The 21,065-nt window shown below is 37.9% G+C and overlaps 2 protein-coding genes across 6 annotated transcripts in view; one reads left to right on the top strand and one right to left on the bottom strand.

The window, feature by feature from the left end:
* Positions 1-18,167, top strand: part of LOC140322693 (proteinase-activated receptor 1-like) — a 39,746-nt gene extending 21,579 nt beyond the window's left edge. The window contains exons 1-8 of one of the 3 annotated variants that reach the window (XM_072399258.1): positions 3,431-3,540; positions 5,189-5,454; positions 6,852-6,962; positions 7,203-7,260; positions 9,928-10,095; positions 11,753-11,779; positions 15,041-15,067; positions 16,862-18,167. In XM_072399258.1, coding sequence (XP_072255359.1) covers positions 3,468-3,540; positions 5,189-5,454; positions 6,852-6,962; positions 7,203-7,260; positions 9,928-10,095; positions 11,753-11,779; positions 15,041-15,067; positions 16,862-17,877 — 1,746 coding nt within the window. In that variant the 5' untranslated portion in view covers positions 3,431-3,467 and the 3' untranslated portion in view covers positions 17,878-18,167. Of the gene's footprint in view, positions 1-3,430; positions 3,541-5,188; positions 5,455-6,851; positions 6,963-7,202; positions 7,261-9,927; positions 10,096-11,752; positions 11,780-15,040; positions 15,068-16,861 lie in introns of those variants that run through there. The other 2 variants (XM_072399259.1, XM_072399260.1) reach the window with 2 other exon arrangements.
* Positions 1-21,065, bottom strand: part of LOC140322695 (proteinase-activated receptor 1-like) — a 92,411-nt gene that overhangs the window by 27,084 nt on the left and 44,262 nt on the right. The gene's annotated exons all lie outside the window — the stretch shown is intronic.

Here is a 21,065-nt window from a genome sequence, read left to right as displayed (position 1 = left end):
CACAGATCCTCCCTTTAGCCTTGACGCTTCCCTTTCTTGGCATCACCAGTAGACAGTACAAAAGGATTTTGAAGTATGTGCTGCAGCCAATGAGTAGATTTTTTTTTATTATAAGATGATGTCATATTAAACAAGTTGGCTATAGTTAATATAATAATACTACTTTTTACTATATTAATATTACTTGTAAAGATTGTAAAAATTAAACTTCTTGATAAATATATACGGACTATATCAGAAAAAAAAAACATTTCTATTGTCAAACAAATAATATTATGAACACTGCCCTCTGTATACCATTGTCTTTATGTACATAACAAGTATTGACACCTGTATTTAATCTACATATAATGTTTAAAGTAGGTATTGCATTACCAACATTGTGGTGTACAAAAAAAGAACTGGCTAGGTTCAGGGACACTGAAATGTATAGGCAGCATGGAAACAATTAGAGGAAATGAGCAAACTTTCAACGTAGAATGACACTGATGTGCTCATCTCTTCTAAGTGGCATCAAAATCTGGACTGAATGATCTGGTAAGATGTGTATCAGGGAGGATCTGTATCCAGTCTCCATTGGTTGGAGGCAGTGGACCCCTGTGTGGTTGGACCCCTGTGTGTCCCAAAAAAAGCCTGGCACTCCCCTCCTGAAACACTTTCAAAATTCCCACTTTGCCTACAAATACATACACACAAATAAAGGTATATACATGAGAATAGATGTCTTGAGAGATGCCATGGTTTAATTGTAAAGATAATTGTATGATAAGCTGTGGATTTCCTAAACATCGGCACTGACCAGTCTGTGACTACAAGGACAACACCTTAATCACTGCACAGCAAAGGACAGCTCTCATAATAGCTTCTACCACATGCGAACATCCATGGCATTCATTAAACTGGAATACAGAGACATACTGGATGTACCAAGACCATGTTTCTATTAAGGGCCCCTTAAAATAATATTCGGATATCAGGGAAGCCCTGCCAGAAATGTTTATAGCTACATCTCACGATACATTACCCAAACACATTGGGATTTATTAAAGAAGGCTCATTAGCGGACAAGAAGAAGAAGGGCCTTTACAGTTATTATCTGTTTGACCTACCATCAGCAGTCTGGGGGAAGAGTTTCCTTTGTATTGTTGGTCATTGGAAGAATACACTGGGGGTCAGAGAAGATAATTCTCTTCTTTAAACTGATGATTAGTGGACTGAACACCTTATTATATATATACTGGTGGTCAGTGGGAAGGAAGCTCCTTTTTATGATAATCAATGGACAGAATGGCCCTTTCCTGGAAATTAGGGAAAATAATGCTCCATACAGTCAAGGTAAGTGGGAAGAATCTTCAAATTTGTGATCAATAGGAGAAGTGTCTCTTACAGCTTCAGTGAAAAGAATGCTCCAATACATACAGTAGTTATAACTTACTATTTATGTAAATAAAAAAAAATTGTTAGAAAATTTGTTTTTATAAACATTTATCGAATTTATCAGATAGAGCTAAGACATTCTTCAACCATGTAAAAGGTTAAAAGTCTTCAGATAATCTGAATATTTGCCACCTATTATGTATTATCTGATGTAATGTTCGCAATTATTAATATTATTATTATCATCATTAATAATATAATATTAATATTAAACAATACTTATATAGCGCCAACATAATATGCAGCGCTGTACATTAAACAGGGGGTTGTAAATGATAGATACAGACAATGACACAGGAGGAGGAGAGGACCCTGCACAAAAGATATTACAATCCAGGAGGTGGTGGAAGTATCACACAATGGGAAGGCGGATATGGAATGGTAGGAAGTAACCAGGGTTTTAGGAGATTGGAAAAGATGAGTGATTTTGAAAATTTGAGTTTTGAGTGCTCTTTTAAAGGAGGAGAAAGTGGGAGCAAGCCAAATGGAATGACCAGAGAGACGGAGCAGCTCTAGAAAAGTTTTGGCCGTGCATGTGATGAGGTTATGAGTGAGGAAGTCATTAGTAGATCATTAGAGGAGCGAAGAAAGCAGCTAGGGGTATTTTTGTATCAGGTCAGAAAGGTAAGTGGGACAAGAACTGTGGAGGGATGTGTGTATCAGGTAGGTGGGTGACACGAGAACCGTGGAGGGATTTGAAGGCAAAGCACAGCAGCATGAATTTGATTCTAAGATGAAATGGATTCCAATGAAGAGATCAACAAATAGAAGCAACAGAAGATGAGTGGTAGGAAGGCTGTGTATGGGGTAGGTAGGTGGGAAGGATGGATGAGTCTGGCTTCAAAATTCATAATAGACTATGGAGGAGAGAGTCAGGTTAGTGGAATACCAGAGAGGAGGAGGTTACAGTAGTCCAGACGAGAGATGATAGGAGCATGTACAAGGAGTTTGGGGGTCTCAGGGGACAGGTAGGGCAGATTTTGGAGATGTTGCATAGGTGAAAGTGACAGGACTTGGAAATGTTCTGAATATGGGGGGGTAAAGAAGAAGGCAGAATCAAAGGTGACGTCAAGACTACCATTGGAGAAATGAATAGCAGCGTAAACAGTTTGGAATATGTCAGGGGGAGGTTTGGAATTGGGGGGGGGGGTGAAAATATCTGTTTAATCCAGACTGAGTTTCAGAAACCTGTCAGCCTTCCATGATGAGTTGACTGACAGGTAGCATGAAACGTTAACCTGAACTAAGGGAAATAAGATGGAGTGGACAGATAGATTTGAGTGACATCAGCATACAGATGTTACTGTAAGCCAAATGGGGATATGAGACTACCGAGTGAGAAGATGTACAGAGAAAAGAGAACCGGTCCAAGTACTGACCCTTGGGGAATACCAACAAGGAGTATAGTAGGAGAGAAAAAGAAAGAAACAACAAAAATGAAGGGCGGAATGCACTTCATATAAAGTGAAAATGAGAGAAGGTGGGGTCGGAAGGACTCTGTATATACAGTTGGGGGAGACCCACACTACTACCTACTCCGTTGCCAGGTTCGGGGGTATGTGTAAAGTGCAGGCCTCCATAGGAGAGTCCAGCAGCAGAGGCAGAGTTTGAGGAGGAAATCCAAGTTTCAGTGAGAGCCAGAAAGTTTAGAGATCTAGAGCATACACTAATATGTAAATAAAAACCTATTTTAGCAAAATATGTTGTCATAGACATTTATCAGATACATCAGATACAGCAGAGACAACCATCAACCATTTAGAAAACGTTGTATATTCTCTTTATATTTGGCTCTGGTTCATTTGTCATCTGATTACATGTGTTAGTGAGAACAATTCCAACTGTTTGAAAAGCGTGCTTTATCATTACCAAATGCACATAGATGTCAGATATCATCAATCAAACACATCTTATCCAGCTCCGATTAGAGCTCACACACGTCTACTGAAAAAGATTCATCATCAGTTCATCAGTTGAGTTCATAAATTGATGTTTATTTTGCTCAGCTCATCATTTACCCTGCAGTTGAGATGGAAGTTTGTCTCCTTATTCTACATGTGGCCACCTTGTTCTGTATACTGAATGGCAGCAATGTGACAGAGGGTGAGTACTTATCAATCACAGATCTGATGACGTTCCTAAACTGGCACATTGTTCAGATTTGGGTTTTAATGTCACTATTGCAGATCAGTAAAATGAAATAATAAAAACAAAGCATAATTACCCAACACGAACTGTTCTCTAGATTGTTCTAGATAGTCTTTCACAACACTGTTACATTTTATTGGTCTGCTGAGTCACATATAAAACCTGTTTCTGACAAATGATTGAGAGAGTCCAGGAGAAGACAACTGGTCTATCAAATCAATTCAATGGCTACCCGATGCAGCGCACATGCAGTCTGACTATGGTGCTAATAATTACAAGGCAATGCCTGCAACAGATAGTGTTGTTCTTTTCAGGATCCCAATCTAAGAAAGTTTATAACAGATACACAGAAAAAGATTTGCTCTAAAAACAGTGATAGCTGAAACAAATTATCATATGACGGTGATGACTATAACTGTTATGTTGAAGAACATTTACTGTATGTATCATTGTGAATAGAGATGTGTGTGGGCAGTGATCATTCCTTGAGACTTTTTAATATTTACCATAGAAGCCATATGTTTCAAAAATCATGAATTATTAAGAATCGGATCAGCTTTTGCATTATAAAACCTTGTGTATATTTTCGGAAGTAAAAGTTACAGCTCATGAGTTAGTAAAGCTCCAGGCAGGGGGCAACAGATATAATGGTAAAGCAATGGCAATGCAAGTGCCAGCTGATTGCACTTTCTGCGCAGTGAGCTCCAATGAGGAAAAGGCAGTAGACAATAAGCTGGCTAACTTGACTTATGTATGGGTTGGATGAAGTAAAAGATTGTCCAAGATCAAGGAAACCTGACAGCAAGAAGTAGCAATGAAAAGTTCTCCAGGAGGTCACTAATACATTAAAATTAATCAGCAGAGCTTGCTGGCTCTGTAGGCCTTTTCCACCATTTCCACTGCTAACAATACTCTAGTGTTTGCGATTTTATCTGCCGAGTGTCTCTTTATGTACAACTGACGATGATATAAAACCACAAGAGGATCAATTGTTTCAAAAGACAAATCAAATGTGAACAAGCACCTAAACCAGAAAGTTCCATTAATGAGTCCTGGAATGGCTGAGTTCAATTAATTCTAAGCCTTTGTTTGTAATTTTGGGAAATTTACATTTTTTTTTCCACTATTCAGAATGTTTTTATTGTTTTATGTGTCCCTGATTCACCCACCTAATTTTTCATCTCATTTTACATTTGTCACCTAAACAGTAATGCAGGTGAAATATTGAAATCAGAAATTAGGTTTTGGTGACAACTGTCTAGAACAGGATTTCTCATTACTTGTTTTTTCGACAAAAATCATTTGTCGAAAAAACAAGTAATGATACAAAATAATAATAATAATAAAACTAATAATACAAAAACTGTCAGGGGTTTTAAGCCTTCCCTACTCTACTCATAACTAAATAAAAAGGTTTTGGATACACATTTGCTGTTCAACAAATTTTTCAAAAAATTCTCAGACAAACAAAAATTTCACAAGTGATAATCTGTCGTAGTATATGTTCCACGAAAAGAGATCTATTCATGAACCAAATTTCATTTTAGCTATAATTGTCATAGTGATAACAATCATTTGTTTTCATATATTCTTTTTTTTTCAGATTACCTCAATGGCATGCTTGCTGTCACACCAAGAACACCTAATACACAGAATGTAATCGCTCCTCAGTGTGATCATTGTCCCAAAATCCCTACTGGACCCCACAAGAGAGATCATACCCCTGTGCCATACACATATCATACCACACAAGGACCTTCTACTGCCCCCTCTCCCTCGGAGTACATAGTTAATAGCACATCAGGAGTCTGTCTAAGAATAAAGGCGAACATCATGGTGACACTGAATTTCACAAAGAGGAGGAGAAATGTAAGTTAGTTTTCATAGATCAGCAACATCAGCAAAATCCCTGAGCAGAACGTAGATTTGGTGAAGGCTCGGGGAGTAAGCTCCAACAAAGGACTTCAAATCCAACCATAAAAATTAGGATTGGCTTGGATTAGTTTAGACTGGTGCTTACCAGATCAATTACTATATGACATTGTGTTCTGAGGTCATAAACAGGGCTTTACCCACCTACTAATATATGGCCGCCTTGATTGGTTATGATTGGTTGGAACAGTAGCAGTTTTCCAGTTCTTATCAGCCAATAGCATAAAGCCGTGGCTAAGGGAAGGGTCATATGAAAATTGGAAACATTCCAGTCAATGGACATCACACTGTTCTGACAGTATGCATTTTGTCTTAAGGGTCACAATTAAGTACCTACAATTCAGTTATCCCTGTGAATGACTTTTGGTGCAGGGTTGCAGTAACAATTCTCCAGTCCTTCTCACCTTATAGCTAGGAATGGAAAAACTAATAAAAGGGTCATATAGAATTTGGAAACATTTGTGGAAGAGGACATCACACTTTTGCTGGTGGTATACAAGTTGATTAGGTGACAGGTGACTACAAATCAGTTAGCTTTGTGAATTAAACAACACAATAAATAGCAATCACTGGTGGTGACCCTGACTGCACTGATCAGGTGGCGGCGATGTATCCAGCAACGGGTCCTGTCTCTACCCGAGAAACACTCCAACAATATATACAAAGGCTGCACAATCTCTTATTTTAATGACCTTTGTTGTAAAATGTTTATTGTATCTCCTCTGAAACTCGGCTCATTCACTGACACGTTTCACCCTATTTTACAGCTCACTTACAGAGAGTCATTGTAAGAAGAAAAAGGGTTTGAGGGGATTTATATGTACAATTACAGCATATCAATGGTATCATCATCCAGAACTGAATGCAAATGACTTTGAAGTTTTTACCATGGATTTAATTATTCTATTAAAAATGTATGTTTTTATGGGAGAGTTTCTTAGAAAAGGGTTGGTATGATAATGGAGTTGTTGTAGTCTGTTTTTTATCTGCTTGTGTTTAGATGAAGAAAGAACAATGTTACCTTGGATGTGGTGTAAATATAAGATTGTGAATTATAGGAAGTTTGTATATATAAATGTCCCCTCCTCCCCAATCCTCCATCACAAAGCCCTAAATGGGAATGAAATGTGGGAGTGGAGGAGCAGAGTTTGGGGGGAGATGCAATAAACATGGATTATTGGAAAGAGAGATTAGTAACTCTGTGAATGACTTTTACCATTAGGGTTACAATGAATCCCTATACTACAAATGTTATGCAGTGCACAGTAACAGCACTTTTATACCATAAGCCTGGTCTATGTTACCCTAATCCTTGTGTTCTTTGCGTTCTTTAGATCACAATCCCACCACCTCCAATAACAGAGATCTATGGGTATTGTTATAATAACAGAGCACGTCTGAGTTTACATTTTCCAAGGGGACGTCTTACCCTGAGATTCATACAGGTATGGAGGGCAGAGACCTGGGAGGTGTAATAGGGTGATGGGAATTAGAAGGTAAAATATGTATTAGGGGTCACAGGCTGTCCAGAAGGTACAAAAGTGATGACAGGTAGGTATCATTATAAGCCATTTCTAATAACAGAGTACATAATGCCCAGCTAATAGTCAACATGAGGAGGAGTTTTGTATCCTGAAATACAAAGAAGCATATTTACATAATATTTTGTGTTATTCATTTTGCAGAACAATATGAACAGTTTGTTTTACCTGGAGAAAATTTATGTTTACATGCATTCAAAAGGTAATATACCAAACACAACCTAAACCTACTAGAATTTTTTACCAACTAGTAATTATTAGCTCCGTGTTCAGATGTAGTAATCCAAGTTAAAGTGTCACTTCAACCAGATAATTATTTCATTGTTTGAAAGATGATGGAGATTAAAACCAGATGAAAATATCTTCTGTCTCAAATTATATTGATGAGACCCCTGCACTGAGCCCTCGGGTTAGCACACCAAAGTTGCACATTATCAGGGGATCTCATCATCCCTTCATTGTGCTCTCAGGTCTTAATACCCGATATGCCTTTTACGAGGGGGTTCCCACTAACTCCTAAAATAAAGACATAAAATAAATTGCACATATGTGATACAAAATTATATAGTATACCTCACATATATAAGTAACTTTCTGTGTATGCTGTGTGAACAATGAGGTACAGTAGCTCTCACACAGGATAGTAAAGGGGGTAAACAGTAAGGTCAGCGGCATGAGCAGGCGGTAATCCAAATAAAGATCAATCCTTGACAGACCACAAAATAACTTCTATTCAAGATTTAACTCAATAATATCTATTATTTGCCTCAATAAAATCTATTAAATTCTTTTAATACTTCCCAAATATCATTGACTTTATCCCACAAAATCCCCAAGGAAATATTAGATATTAAGTCTTGCTAACCCCAACAAGGAAAACAAATCAGCTACTCCTAAATTCAGAATTGTCATCTAAACTCAGAATTTTCACTTTACATGAAAGTTTGACAGCCCCTTTATTTAAAGCCAAAAAAATTCTGTTTGAATTGCAGCACGTCAATTCTTGATTGCCTAGAATGAATGGGAATGCAGAGCCGCCTAGGATACCTATGTCACGCATCCCAAGAGGCTCTTGGCTGCTCTTTTAGAGCATGTTGGGCATTTCAAGCATGTTCATAAAGATGCTCTTTCAAAAGAGATTTTTCCCTAATCTACGTCACCTGATTTTGCCTTCGTGTTGGGTGACATAGTAAGAAGAGAGGAGAAGATGGCGGTGCTTGGCGCTCCCAACGCTATTTTGTCAAACTAAAAAGAATTTTGGGCAACTATTCATCAAAATCAATTTCTACAAATTCAATAATTTGATTACTTGTATCCCTGGGGAAGAAAACCAGGTAGTATAATAGTTTATAACAACCTGTAATTCAACACAGGGATTTTTTTTCCCAGACCACAGATCACAACACTCACACAGTTGAGTCAGTAGTTATCTGTGTATTCAAAGTGGAACTAAACCTTTTATATTATTCTGTCTGGTTCCCTAAGGTGCCAATATTTTCTTTCTTTTTCTCTTCCTGGAGACAGTTTACAGACATCTTAGATGGTCGGGTTGTGGTGAGCTAACTTATTCATTCAGTTCACTTATTTTTGCCATGAGCAAAAAAAGCATGGTATCAGCTTACAGTGCAGCATCCTCACCACTAGAGGCTCCAGAGAAGACCAGGCTGATACTCAGAATCTGCCCCTTACTTACACACAACAGCAACCAGACAAGTTATTTCCTCTAGCGATGTTACGTCACGGATATAATCTGTGACAGTTTATGCAAATATTGATGGGTTCAATTTGAAGTGTACAAAGAGAGATAACACACAGACTTGAAAGATTATACTATTTAATAATAAGATAGATAGACAAAACAATGCAATACTGTAATAACAATTAATAAGCGGTAACAAAAGATACTTAGCTGCGGAAGAAAACTGAATTCACCCAAATATTCTGCTGGAAATCAATAACTTGGCAGATGATCAAAGAAACATGTTGCATGCAGCAATCTCTGGTCAAGACTAGTTATTAAGCATGGCACTGTGTTTTTAACTATCCAGGAAACTGAGACAATGGCCAGTGTTTGACCAGTACTGACCAATGATCATCCCTTAAACCAGTATTTTATCTTATAAGGATACCAGTTAAAGGATATGCTGCATTCCTTTAGGATGACCTCATATATGGTATACATATACCAGTATATACTGATAAAGCATTATTCTTGGTGAGACATAATTGATACTAAATAAATTGTGCTAACCCAACAAGCGATTCTTCAAGTTTCACGGTTTAACAATAACAGGTACGAAGATAACAGGGCCAACCATCCCTGGCCATCCCAATTCTCACACCTGCTGTGTCCATTATAAGGGGTAGGCAGTAAAATTGCTATAAGTAAAAAACACATGGTGGGCAGAACTCCAAAAACTCCCATTTGGGCAGGAACAGAGCCAGGAATTCTGCAGAGAAATCTCACTAATGGAAGAACCCCATCCTCACTTTGTACACTGTGTCCCTATACAGGTTGTATCAGTGCCCAGCATTTTCTTTCCAGAGTACTAGTCCTGTTCTTGACTTTACTTTTACTAGTCCTGACTATAATCAGTTTTGGTCCCTGGTGTAATGTCCCCAGCTAAGCTCAGCCTTCTGTCTGGGCATTAATCTAGGCAGGATGCCTCCTCAGAGTTTTATAATTGTTTGGATCCTTAGCTGTACTTTCCTGTGTATGTCTAGGATGGCATAGCACTGTTCTCTTTGTATTTTATCTCTAGCCATGTCCAGCCTTGTTACCTTGCATACAGCCCCTGGTCATATCTCATCTGTCTTCCTACACTTGTAATGTTCAGACGGAAACTCTCCATCTCTGTTTGCTTTACAGGTGTGGTCTACACAAAATCCATATTGTCACTAAAAGCCTGGGTGACCCCACTTGGGCATTCATTTACCTGTGATGAGGTGATATTCAGGATGACTCCCAATGTGACCCTAATTCTCAGGGATGTCATGGTTCAGGCCTTCCAACTAGAAGGGTACAATTCTGACGGAGGTAAGTCACTCTAGCATGGCAATTTAGTCACTTATGAGCCTCTCCCCAAGACTGGAGAAAATAGATTATCATGAGAGAACTTGGGTGATCCAGCAAACCTGAAATGGATTTCTTAAAAAATAATTTTACATTAGCTGGAAAATTTAAATCCTGATCAGATTCATTCCATGTTTCATGGAATACCCAGGTTTTCTTTGATGATCTATCTACTCCACACTTGGAGAGCATTAAAAAAAAGTTTTTCACGTTTGTCCTTTTTATTAACAACTTCAACAAATTCAACAACTTCAACAAATTCCTATGTCAGGGGGCAGCATTTTCTGGTGTATATTTTGTGCCCCCACTCTATCACCTTACCCCCCTCTAGAAATCTACATGACCGGCCAATGATGGCTGGGGTTTTATTGGCTGACCTTCTTACTTTAGTATTTACTAAATCAGAGACCCTGAACAGTCTGCAGATGAGCAGTTCTGTCCTCACCATGTATTGACTTTAATTGTTTGTGGCAGGAGACTGAGGAAGTCCAAGGGAAAAAATAGCACAAATAGCAAAGAGCAACCAGTAGTATTAGAAACTGATGTCAAACCAGAGACCAATATACTGACAAGAATCGATCTTCAGATGGTTTCGCAAATTAGCGGCAAACTGAATTCACAAAACCACCGGAAAAGCTAGGAAATTTTAACAGGAGTATTCAGAGGGAATCCTCCTGTTTGTGATCCCTGGGGTACTAGAGGTTAAATAACCTCTAGTCCCGGGGATATTCTCAATGAATGCGGCTGCCTCGGGCTGCATTCATTAAGAATATCCTCGGGGAGATGTGTGATCCCCAACACTAGAGGTTAATTTACCTCTAGTGCCCAAAGATATTCTCAATGAATGCGGCCACTCAATAATGTGTGATCCCCTGCACTGGAGGTTAATTAACCTCAGGTCCCAGGGATATTCTAAATGAATGCGGTCGCCTCGGGCCACATTTATTGAGAAGATGTGTGACCCCCGGCACTGGGGGTTAATTAACCTCAGGTCCCGGGGGTATTCTCCGCCTCGGACACACATATCATATACACACACATATCACATAAATGCACATTTGTTTGGTAATAATGCTTTGATTGTCCTGAGATGAGATTACTTTAAGTGCACCATTATTGTTATTACACAGTATTTATATACCACTGACATATTACACAGAACTGTACAAAGTCTTTAGTCATATCACTAGCTGTCCCTCAAAGAAGGTCACAATCTGATGTCCCTACTATAGTCATATGTCGTTAATAAAATCCCAATGCAAATAACCTAATTGCATGTTTTTGATGTGTGGGAGGAAACTAGAGAACCAGGTGGAAACCCACACAAACACTGGGAAATCTGTAGTTATTAGCAATAAGGTTGTTATGATCAGGTAAGAGGTAAGAATTTTACCAATTCAATGCTTATTGGGCTTGTTGTTACTGACAACAAGCCCAATAACTGTAAATGACTGTAATGACTGTAAATGACAGAGATGAAGTCTATGTATGTAATACATGAACAGATAGACGCAGATGAAAAACTGTACACATCATTGACAAAAATTAGGTTTCTATGAAAACTGTTTTTTCTTTTTTTTTCCGTTATCCAACCGGTCCAATCTGACCCGACATCTTGCAGACTTTGGAACAAAATCAGATTCCTGTGGTAAGGAGGTTATCATACAATTTAATTATCATTTACTAATTGTTTATAATCAGGGATAGATTCCAAGTTTACCAAACATGAATTCATGAAAGATTTGTTGAACTTGCCTTCATTTCCAATTGTTCCCAGTTAGATTTCTGAATCTCAAACTTTGTCTGCTCACAATATTGCCTGGCTTAGCCTCTATCCCTGGTAATCAGGCAATAATGGGCAGGGGGGATGGATAATTCCAGATAGTGAAGACATTGCCCTTCTGCCAGTTCTTGGCCGGTGCAGCCCCACAGTGATACTCAGACACTAACACTGAGCTGAACAAAGGCTAATGTTCAATTTTCTTGCAAACTGCTTGGTTTAGCTCATTGGTAAAGTAAAATATATTTGGAAGCTCTTAACTGTACACTAGTAGGCAGCTAGTATATTTTGCTAACAACAGTTACTGTTATTAGTTAACAAAGGGTTGTACCTGTTTTTTTTACACTTGAAATTCTTTCTTTGACAATTGAAGAATAGCGGACAATGCAAAAAAAAAATAAATAAAAAGTATACAACAATGTTAGGGTATTATAGAGCATACAATAAGGCAAATAAATAATTTGCACAACAACATATAAAACTGGAAGAAAAAAGGAGGGGAGAAAGAGGAGAGTAAACAAGCAATAGAACTCTTCCATATAACACTGTTCTTTATAGTAAAGTAAAAAGTGCCTAGCCCGGGAAGCATTGGGATTGTTCCTTGGTCACTCAGTCCATGTTCGGGTATTAGAAAGCACAGGTGCTCTATCTAGTGTTGCAGACTGCTGGGAGCTCAGTGGTTTCCCAAAATCTGAAGGGAGAAAAAAGCTTAGGAGGAAAAACACAAAGTAAGCAATCAGCTTTAATTTTTAGCTTCATGCAAAAGCACTTTGTGTTCTGTACTCTATGATTAACCAGAAAGAGAACTTCTCAAAGGTAGTTTGTGGCACAGCAGGGATAGGATTTGTTTTGTTGTACATATTTTGATGCAATAAAGCACCCAAGCGGGAGCCTTAAATTTGTTTCCGGAAAACTGACCTTGTGCTGCCTCATTTTAAACTGTTGCCAGCCTGTTGCAAGCTCACAATATAAATCAAATTCTTTGTCAGTTTGTTACATTCTGTGCTCTGATGTAATAAAGCAATTACCACTGCCAGTTTACACAGATAAGTTTTTATATGTGTCCAACTATAAAATCATCACCAAACAGTCCATGTTGAATTACATTTTTCAAGTGAATCCATGCGGGTAGCCTTCTCCATGGAATAACGTAAATTACCTTTTTTCAGCCATGAAGATATTGAATAAACAGAGTAGGATTTCTATTAAAGCTGGATTAGTAAGTGGGCTACATTTAGAAGACATAATGGCAATGGGGTTTCACCATATGTGAAATATGTAGCAGGCATTGTGCAGGGGTTTCATGTTAGCACATAGAATCTTTTGCAAGCTTAATTTTGTCAAGAGTGGTATACCTATGTAGTTTTATGAAGTGCTCTAATACACAAGTCTTATGCCACTGAGTTTCTGAGAACTTTGTAGGAAGATTTCCCATGCTCTTTTATAAGGCAGGGAGATATTTTCTTGTGAAGAGTTGAGAAGGCGTAAATATATGAGATTGTATGGTGCACAGGAGCACTTCTAACACAAAATTTATCAAATGTGGTTAAATGTGCAGCCAGATTACGGGAAGTGTCCCAATTAACTTCTCCTCACTAAAGTGTCGGACAACTCTCTCCTGCGCATGTAGGCAGTACTGACCCTGTACCTCCTGTGTCTCCTACGTTCACCTTCAGTGTTCCCTGTCTTCGGTGATCCCTGTGTCACCGGAGTTTACTTCCTGGCTTTCTGGTTCTTGACCTCTGCTTTGTTCCTGAACCTATATGCTTGCCGCAGGAGCAACCATTGTGCCCAGTTAGTGGGGGAGTGACCCCAGGAGATGAACCACTGGCACAGCCGGCGATAAACTCTATAACACCAAAAGCTGAGCACAGTAAGGATACAATGTCCCATCGGCTGTGATTCCCTGCCAACTTCCCCCTGTGCGAGTTTGAATGGAGTGACATGTAAATTAATTAGAAAATATTGCAAAGTACTTCATCAATGGCAACATGAAACACTACCAATACATAAAGGTTACAATATAGCAAGTATGTATACATACATTTTGGTGTAATTACGGCAGTATATTGTTAGTAACAATTGCATTCATTATGCAACCAAAGATCATGTAGTACATAAAATATATAATTCTATAGTTTGTTGTATACTTGAACTAAATAGTAATGCTTATTCAAACAAATCATATAAACATTAACCTAAAAATTGTGATTATTGAAAAAAATCAATCAAGATAATCAGAGGTCGAAGGAATTCTTTGGTTCTAAAAACATATTTCCAAAAAATGTTTTGCTAGACCCTCCCCCTTTCTATGTATCTCCCCTGTTTATACTGTAGTCTTCATTATGCCTGAGTGGCAACATTTTATTCATATTGTCTGCTGGGTATGGGAGCAGGAGGTAAAATTAGTTCTGCTCATGGATGCCTTGGCAATCTCCTCCAGTGAGATGTGTTGGATTAGTTGAGTTATAGTAATGTATGTGGAACACTGTTTTACACAATTTACACTACGTTCTGTATACTGCAAGGAAAATGACTGTACACACTATTGAACTTTAGAATGAAGATTGGTCATTACCTTTAATTTAAACTGAAGACAGAATGGAAAAAAAGGTAAAAGGAAACTTACTAAAAGTGTTTGTGTGAAGTAGGACTGTTTTTTGTGGACAATGCCTAAAAAGTTTGGAATTGGCCCTTGTGATTGAGGTGAATTCTGCCGTGAGTTAGGGTAAATGATTGAATTTCCTATATACTACCTGGGTAGGTGCCTCAGGTTAGTGGATGTATTGTGGGCCATGAGGGAGATAAGGTGGTTATGAATTTAGATGACAAAGTTCTTCACATTTAAGTAGTGTCTGCCTAAAATTCTTTAATGAATTAAATATTTGGGTGAAATTTGTATCTGATACTAACATTTTTAAATCTAAATGCATTATTTGGTATACATTTCCTCTTTTAGATAATTTCCTGAAGATGACGCTGTGAGCCTAAACCTCATCCCCATTTACTGTTCATTGCTCTAGAAGTTTCTCATAGCTAACATTAGGAGAAAGTTACAAAATATTTATTCATTAAATTATATGTTCCTAGTGTTTGATTCTCTAACATTATACTCTGGCACGTTTACAGATAATGAATCTGCAATGATTATCTACGGTAAGAAACTTTTCACAGAATGATATTTAATTTTTTAACGTGTAACTAACTCTGGCTTCAAATATGTCTAAAGGGTTTTTTTTCTCTTGTATGTTCCTTAACAACATCCTATTTTCTCTAAAAAAAATAATAGGGCCACTTTATTTGCAACAATGGTGGCTTTTATATCAACTAATGTAATAAACTGGATTGGGGTAATGATCCTTGTTACCTTTGGGGTCAGGCGTTTGTTAAAATGTAAGGGGCCTATTTACTTAATGCCACTCTACTTTTTGGTAAACTAGATTCCAGAGAACCAATTATGGATATCAGTCTTAAGAACTTATTTTAGATGCTTCATGTATATAAAGTATCCCATATTTCAAAAAGGTGGTGCTTCTTCAGACCAATGGTAGCACATACTCAAAGAATTGCAGACAGCATCTCAGTCTTCAATCCAAATAAATATAGGTACGGTAAGTTTATGCCATGGATCAATTCCAGAAAACTGTTTCTAACCTTGTATATAATATAATGAAATTGCTAACCGGTGACAATTTCAGACAGAAAGGTGCCAAACAGCTCTCCATCATAGATTCAAAAGGCACATAAAGCTCCATTCACCTGGTTATCAAAAACATAAAAGAACGCCCCAGATAGAAGATAGAAGACACAATCCAACTCACTCTGATAACATCAATATAACAAGTGTAACAGAACATGGATATATGGGACTTTTCCTATTCCTATCAAAGAAGGTCCCAAACCTATTTAAATGTTTACTTTCAAAGAATGGGGGGCACACATTTTTACAAATTTAAAAAAAATAAACTCCGGTCCTACCATATCCTAAAATCACATTAGCTCATAGAATGGACTACAGCTGTCTCCCTGGCCCATTTTAACACAAAAAGATTTCCTGCAATAGATTTTGTGAATGTTAAAAAGTGTCACATTAACATTAATGTGAGTGACTTAGGACAAAACACTATCAGCAAGCATTAGGAAGCTAACAAGTGACATTCCCCATGATCGCTATATAAACATGTTTTTGTTCCTTACACCCAAACATTTTTTTTCATTTGGAAAATTCTCCCATAGGTCTACCTAACCCTCCAGCTGGGAGCCAATAATATGTTCGGGGGCATTGCCAAAAAAAGGTTACAATTGGTGACCTGCAATAGCTTACATTAAAAGAAAAAAAATGGTTATTCCCACCTATATTTCAACATATGCTTTTCTACATTTTTTTCATTTGGGACACAGTCCCATGGGTTCTCCAAACATCCCTAGCAATTGTGGTAACAATTTAAACCCAAAAACTACTAAATTCTGATGTTTCTATTGACTGCAATGTAAAAAGTCAGAATTTTCAAAAAATTTGACCCAAATTAGATTTCACATTGGAACTTGATTTTTGGTCTCTTCTGTGAAGGTCAGGACATAACTTTCCATGTTTTTTTTCTGTGTATGGTACTCCCCTAAACACATAAATAATATTTTAATCATAAATGGAACGTCATTTAAATATACCTCCCCAATTCCAGGGCCCCTTGTTTAGTACAGTAGTACAGTGAGCCGAAGGCTATATAATGATGTTCCCTTTAGGGTATGGTGCCAGGCTCAGATGAAGTGTCTGGTGAAATTAAGTGAGCAAAAGAAAATACTTTGAAGTCAGCTCTGTGCTGAAAATTGCAGCAAAGATGTTTTTATTATGTATTTGTTTTAATTCCAGATGTCTGCTTTAAAAGGATGCTAAATACCAGTACCAGTACCTGGTTAACATTTATGCTTATTTTTTGTTTTATTTGCCAGAGTCACACAGATCGACTGATTCCATATTTAGTCTTCCAATAAGACACTGGAGTGTGACCAGGCTTGTCCCAACAATTCACACACTTGTGTTCCTTGTTTCTCTTCCTCTCAATATCATGGCGATCATCATGTTTTTGGTAAAGATGAAGGTCAGGAAGCCGGCAGTGGTGTACATGTTGAACCTCGCTGCTGCAGATCTCCTCCTTATTAGCATTCTGCCATTTTATATCATCTATCGATTCTCAGGAAGTAACTGGCTCATCGGGGAAGGAATGTGTCGCTTTGTCACAGCCGCATCTTACTGTAACATGTACTGCTCCATCCTGCTCATGACAAGTATCAGTGTGGACCGGTTCCTGGCGGTAGTCTACCCGGTGCGGTCTCTACCCTGGCGCACATTAAACCGAGCCTGGGTGGTGTGTGGCATCATCTGGGTCATCTCATTTGCCAGCGTTGTCCCTTTCCTCAAACAAATGCAATCCATAACATTTTTTGAACACAGCGTCACAATGTGTCATGACTTTTACTTATTGCGTATATATTCTTATTTCCATTTTGCTTATTTCACCTCTGTTATCTCACTTTTCTTTTTTTTGCCATTATTCATTACGACATTCTGTTACGTTGGAATCATCCACAGACTCAGCAGATCAAAATTTGATCGAAAACATAAGAGATGGCGAGCTATCGTCTTAGCCATAATTGTGCTGTGTGTATTTGCCCTTTGTTTTGGCCCCACCAATGTCATCTATTTAATGTACCATGTGCGGAAGTCTCAGAGGTATGATTTTTCTCTGTATGCTCCATACACAATCTCTTCCAGTATCAGCAGCATAAACTGTTGTCTGGATCCTCTCATCTATTATTTTGCCTCCTCCCAGTGTCAGAGATACGTCTACAGCTTGATGCGCGGTAATAAAGATTATCGCCCACCAGTAAAACAAAAGATGACCCCTAAACACAAAGATCAATCACAAGAGGAGACTTATTCTGTTTATTTCAGTAAAAGCAAATAAGTTCATTAACACGGCTCCCAATATTATTCTCAAACAAAAAGGTAAAAAATGTAACAAGGACATAAAAATCTGTATTGCTTAAAGTGTTCTAGTTTGGGGGAAAAAAAATAAAAGTAATACTTTTGTAAAAACTAAAAAATACCTACCTGAACCCCAGCTTCTGACATTTCCAAGGGGAGTAGATTGCACCAATGTTCTCCTCTGCATCTCGTGTGCTGGCCGCTCATTTCAGAGTTCAGGGTGAGGCACAGTAACATAAACATTACATTGTGGAGGTCTCAGAAGCCAAGGCCAAGGTTGTTATAAAAATCTATATACATTTTGTTAAGCTTTGTAAAATCATAATTTTCAGCAATTTTTTTGTTCTGTTTGACAGAAGGGGAATACTGAGAGTAAAGCTTTCTTTTTTCACCATAAGTATTAGATTTCCCTGCCTGGAATCCTTATTTTCTTATACATGGTTATTTTGTTGAATTTATTTTTATAGTATAATATAATTGAATGATTATAACAAAGTTTGAAACACAAAATCATGGCAAAGTTTAATATTAAATTTAATATTTCATTTATTTATTATTTTTACAGGATTTTGTGTTTTAAAGTTTATTATACTCATACTATTATATTATACTGTAAAATAAATTTTCACCTCCAGGAGGTTCCATTTCCGTCTCCTCTGCTCTCCCCAATACTTCACTGTGTCACATCTTGAACCTCTTGTTATAAGGAATGTTGGTTTGGTAATCTTTGTGTATTGAATAATATAACCACCTATGAGGGGGATTCAGATTCTTGTAAATGCTTTTGCCTTGCTTGGTATTAAGTACCATCATTAAGTATTATAAGTATCATTATTTAGTCCAATATATATATATAGGTAATCACTGAGTTAAGTACATCCACATACAGATGACTCCTAGTAAGAGTTGGTCGAATATCTCACTATTCGATCGAATAGTAAGATATTGTTTGGGTGATCGAATGCCTGAAGTCAATAGTGTTTTTAGGGACTATTTTTAGGGGCTACTAAAACTATTTTTAGGGACTATTAAGAGCTGCAAGAGCAATCAGATTCCTTTTGCAGCCCTTTACTAGTTGTATGTGTTCTAAGATAGAGTTTCTCTATAGAGCTATAGAGCTAGTTTCTCTAAGAACACAGGGCACTAGATGTGATGAATGGGGAAACGTGACCGTGGAAACTGAACTGAAGATGAACTGTGCAGATTCACTATGATCCCCGAGGCATTACGATGTAAATAACCTGTAGTGCCCCGGGAATCCCCTGCAGTCACAGCTGTGGCCGCAAAGTTCCCACAGTCATGTGACCGTGGGAACTAAACTGCAGATAAACTCTGCAGTTCCACTACTATCCCCGGGGCACTACAGGTTAATTACCATTGTGACCGTTGGAACTGAACTGCAGATGAACTCTGCACTTCCACTACAAAAAGAAAAATGTAACAAATGTATCAGAATATTACTGTGCTGGTGTGTGTTACTTTGCTGGAGTAAAGCTGCGTACACACTTCCAATTTTTATCGTTCAAAATGAACGACGAACGAACGACGAACGATCGATTGGGCAAAAATTTGTAGTTTGTAAAAAAAGTTTGTAAAAAAAGTAACCAACGACGCCGACGAACGAGGAAAGTCGTTGGAAACGAACGACCGGACCGGCGGATCGGATTGGACGATGATCGTTGACCATCGTTCGTGTGTACGATCGTTCGTTGATTGTCCATGGTCTGAGCATGCGTGATGAACGAACGTTCGTTCACTTCCTGTCGTGCACGTCACTTCCTGTATCGCTCAAACGATCGCATCTATTGTGTGTACAATATCTACGAACGATCGTGTCGTTATCTGTATGTGCAGGATCGGTGCTATACGATCGTTCGTAGATATCGTGCAGGATCGTTTGTCGTTCGTTTAACAACGATAATAATTGGAAGTGTGTACGTAGCTTAAGAGATATCATGTCATTGTAGGATAACCTATAAAAAAAATAGTAAAACACACACAAACAGCCTATAAATTAATTTACCAATAGTTTTTAATTTTTTTAACACTTTTTTTTACATTTTTTTAATCTGAATTTTTGCCATCGAATTTTGTTTTTTTTTTCGGGTCGAGTCCATTTATTCTATTAATTAACCTGTAGTCTATTAATTAACATCTAGTGCCCCAGGGATCGCACACTCTTCTCAATGATTGCAGACACAGCTGCAATCATTGGGAAGATGCCCCACACTAGAGGTATTTCTTACTCTGTAACACACTTTCCAGCACAGTTATATGATACATTTGTGACATTTTTCTCACAGTGGATAAAAGAAAAATGTAACAAATGTATCATAATATTTCTGTGCTGGAAAGTGTGTTACAGAGTAAAGCTGCGTACACACGTCAAATTTTTCTCGCCCGATAATCGGCATCGGCCAGATATCAGGCGAAAATCTGCCGTGTGTACAGTTGACATCATCCAAACGACCGTCCTGGCGGATCCACGGACGATGAACAACGACCGATCCTAATGCAAGGGAAGGGGGAGAGCGCGCAGCAGGGTGCAGCTCCATCACTCTCCCCCTCTCCTCTCCATAGAGCATGAACGGAGCACCGTTCATGCATCGTGTAGCCCTTTGTCATTGGAAAGGATTGTGAAAGATCCTTTCCAACAACAAAAATTGCACGTGTGTACACAGCTTAAGAGATATCATGTCATTGCAGGATATCCTGTAAAAAAAAAAAAAAAAGTAAATAAACACAAACACCCAATAAATTAACATTTTTTAACACATTTTTTTATCTGAATATTTGTCATCAAATCTCATTTTTTTCAAGTTGGGTCTACTCAAATTCGAACAGCCATATTCAGGTTGAATATAAGGACAACCTGAATGCGAACACCAACACTAGTCTTAGATACAGACTGAGGCTTGATAGAGGGAGGGGGTGGTTTGAATGACTTACAGAAGAAGTCTTTTGCTGTTCTGTAACCTCTTGTAACTCTTTAATGACCAAGACAAACTCTGAAGTTGTTTGTCTTTGCATATAAAAATTAATGAGTTAATGAATGTCTAGGCTCCATAAAGTTTATTTATTTATTTATTTTTTGGCTTTGCTTTGATTTTTTGCTTTGTTTGTGTTTAACTCACAGTGAGTATTTTATACAGTAACTGACACCACACT

The sequence above is a fragment of the Pyxicephalus adspersus genome, chromosome 2, assembly GCF_032062135.1.
Source record: "Pyxicephalus adspersus chromosome 2, UCB_Pads_2.0, whole genome shotgun sequence".
Classification (NCBI taxonomy): Eukaryota; Metazoa; Chordata; class Amphibia; order Anura; family Pyxicephalidae; genus Pyxicephalus; species Pyxicephalus adspersus.
Note: the sequence above shows the minus strand (reverse complement) of the source record. Positions and strands in the feature narration are given on the sequence as shown.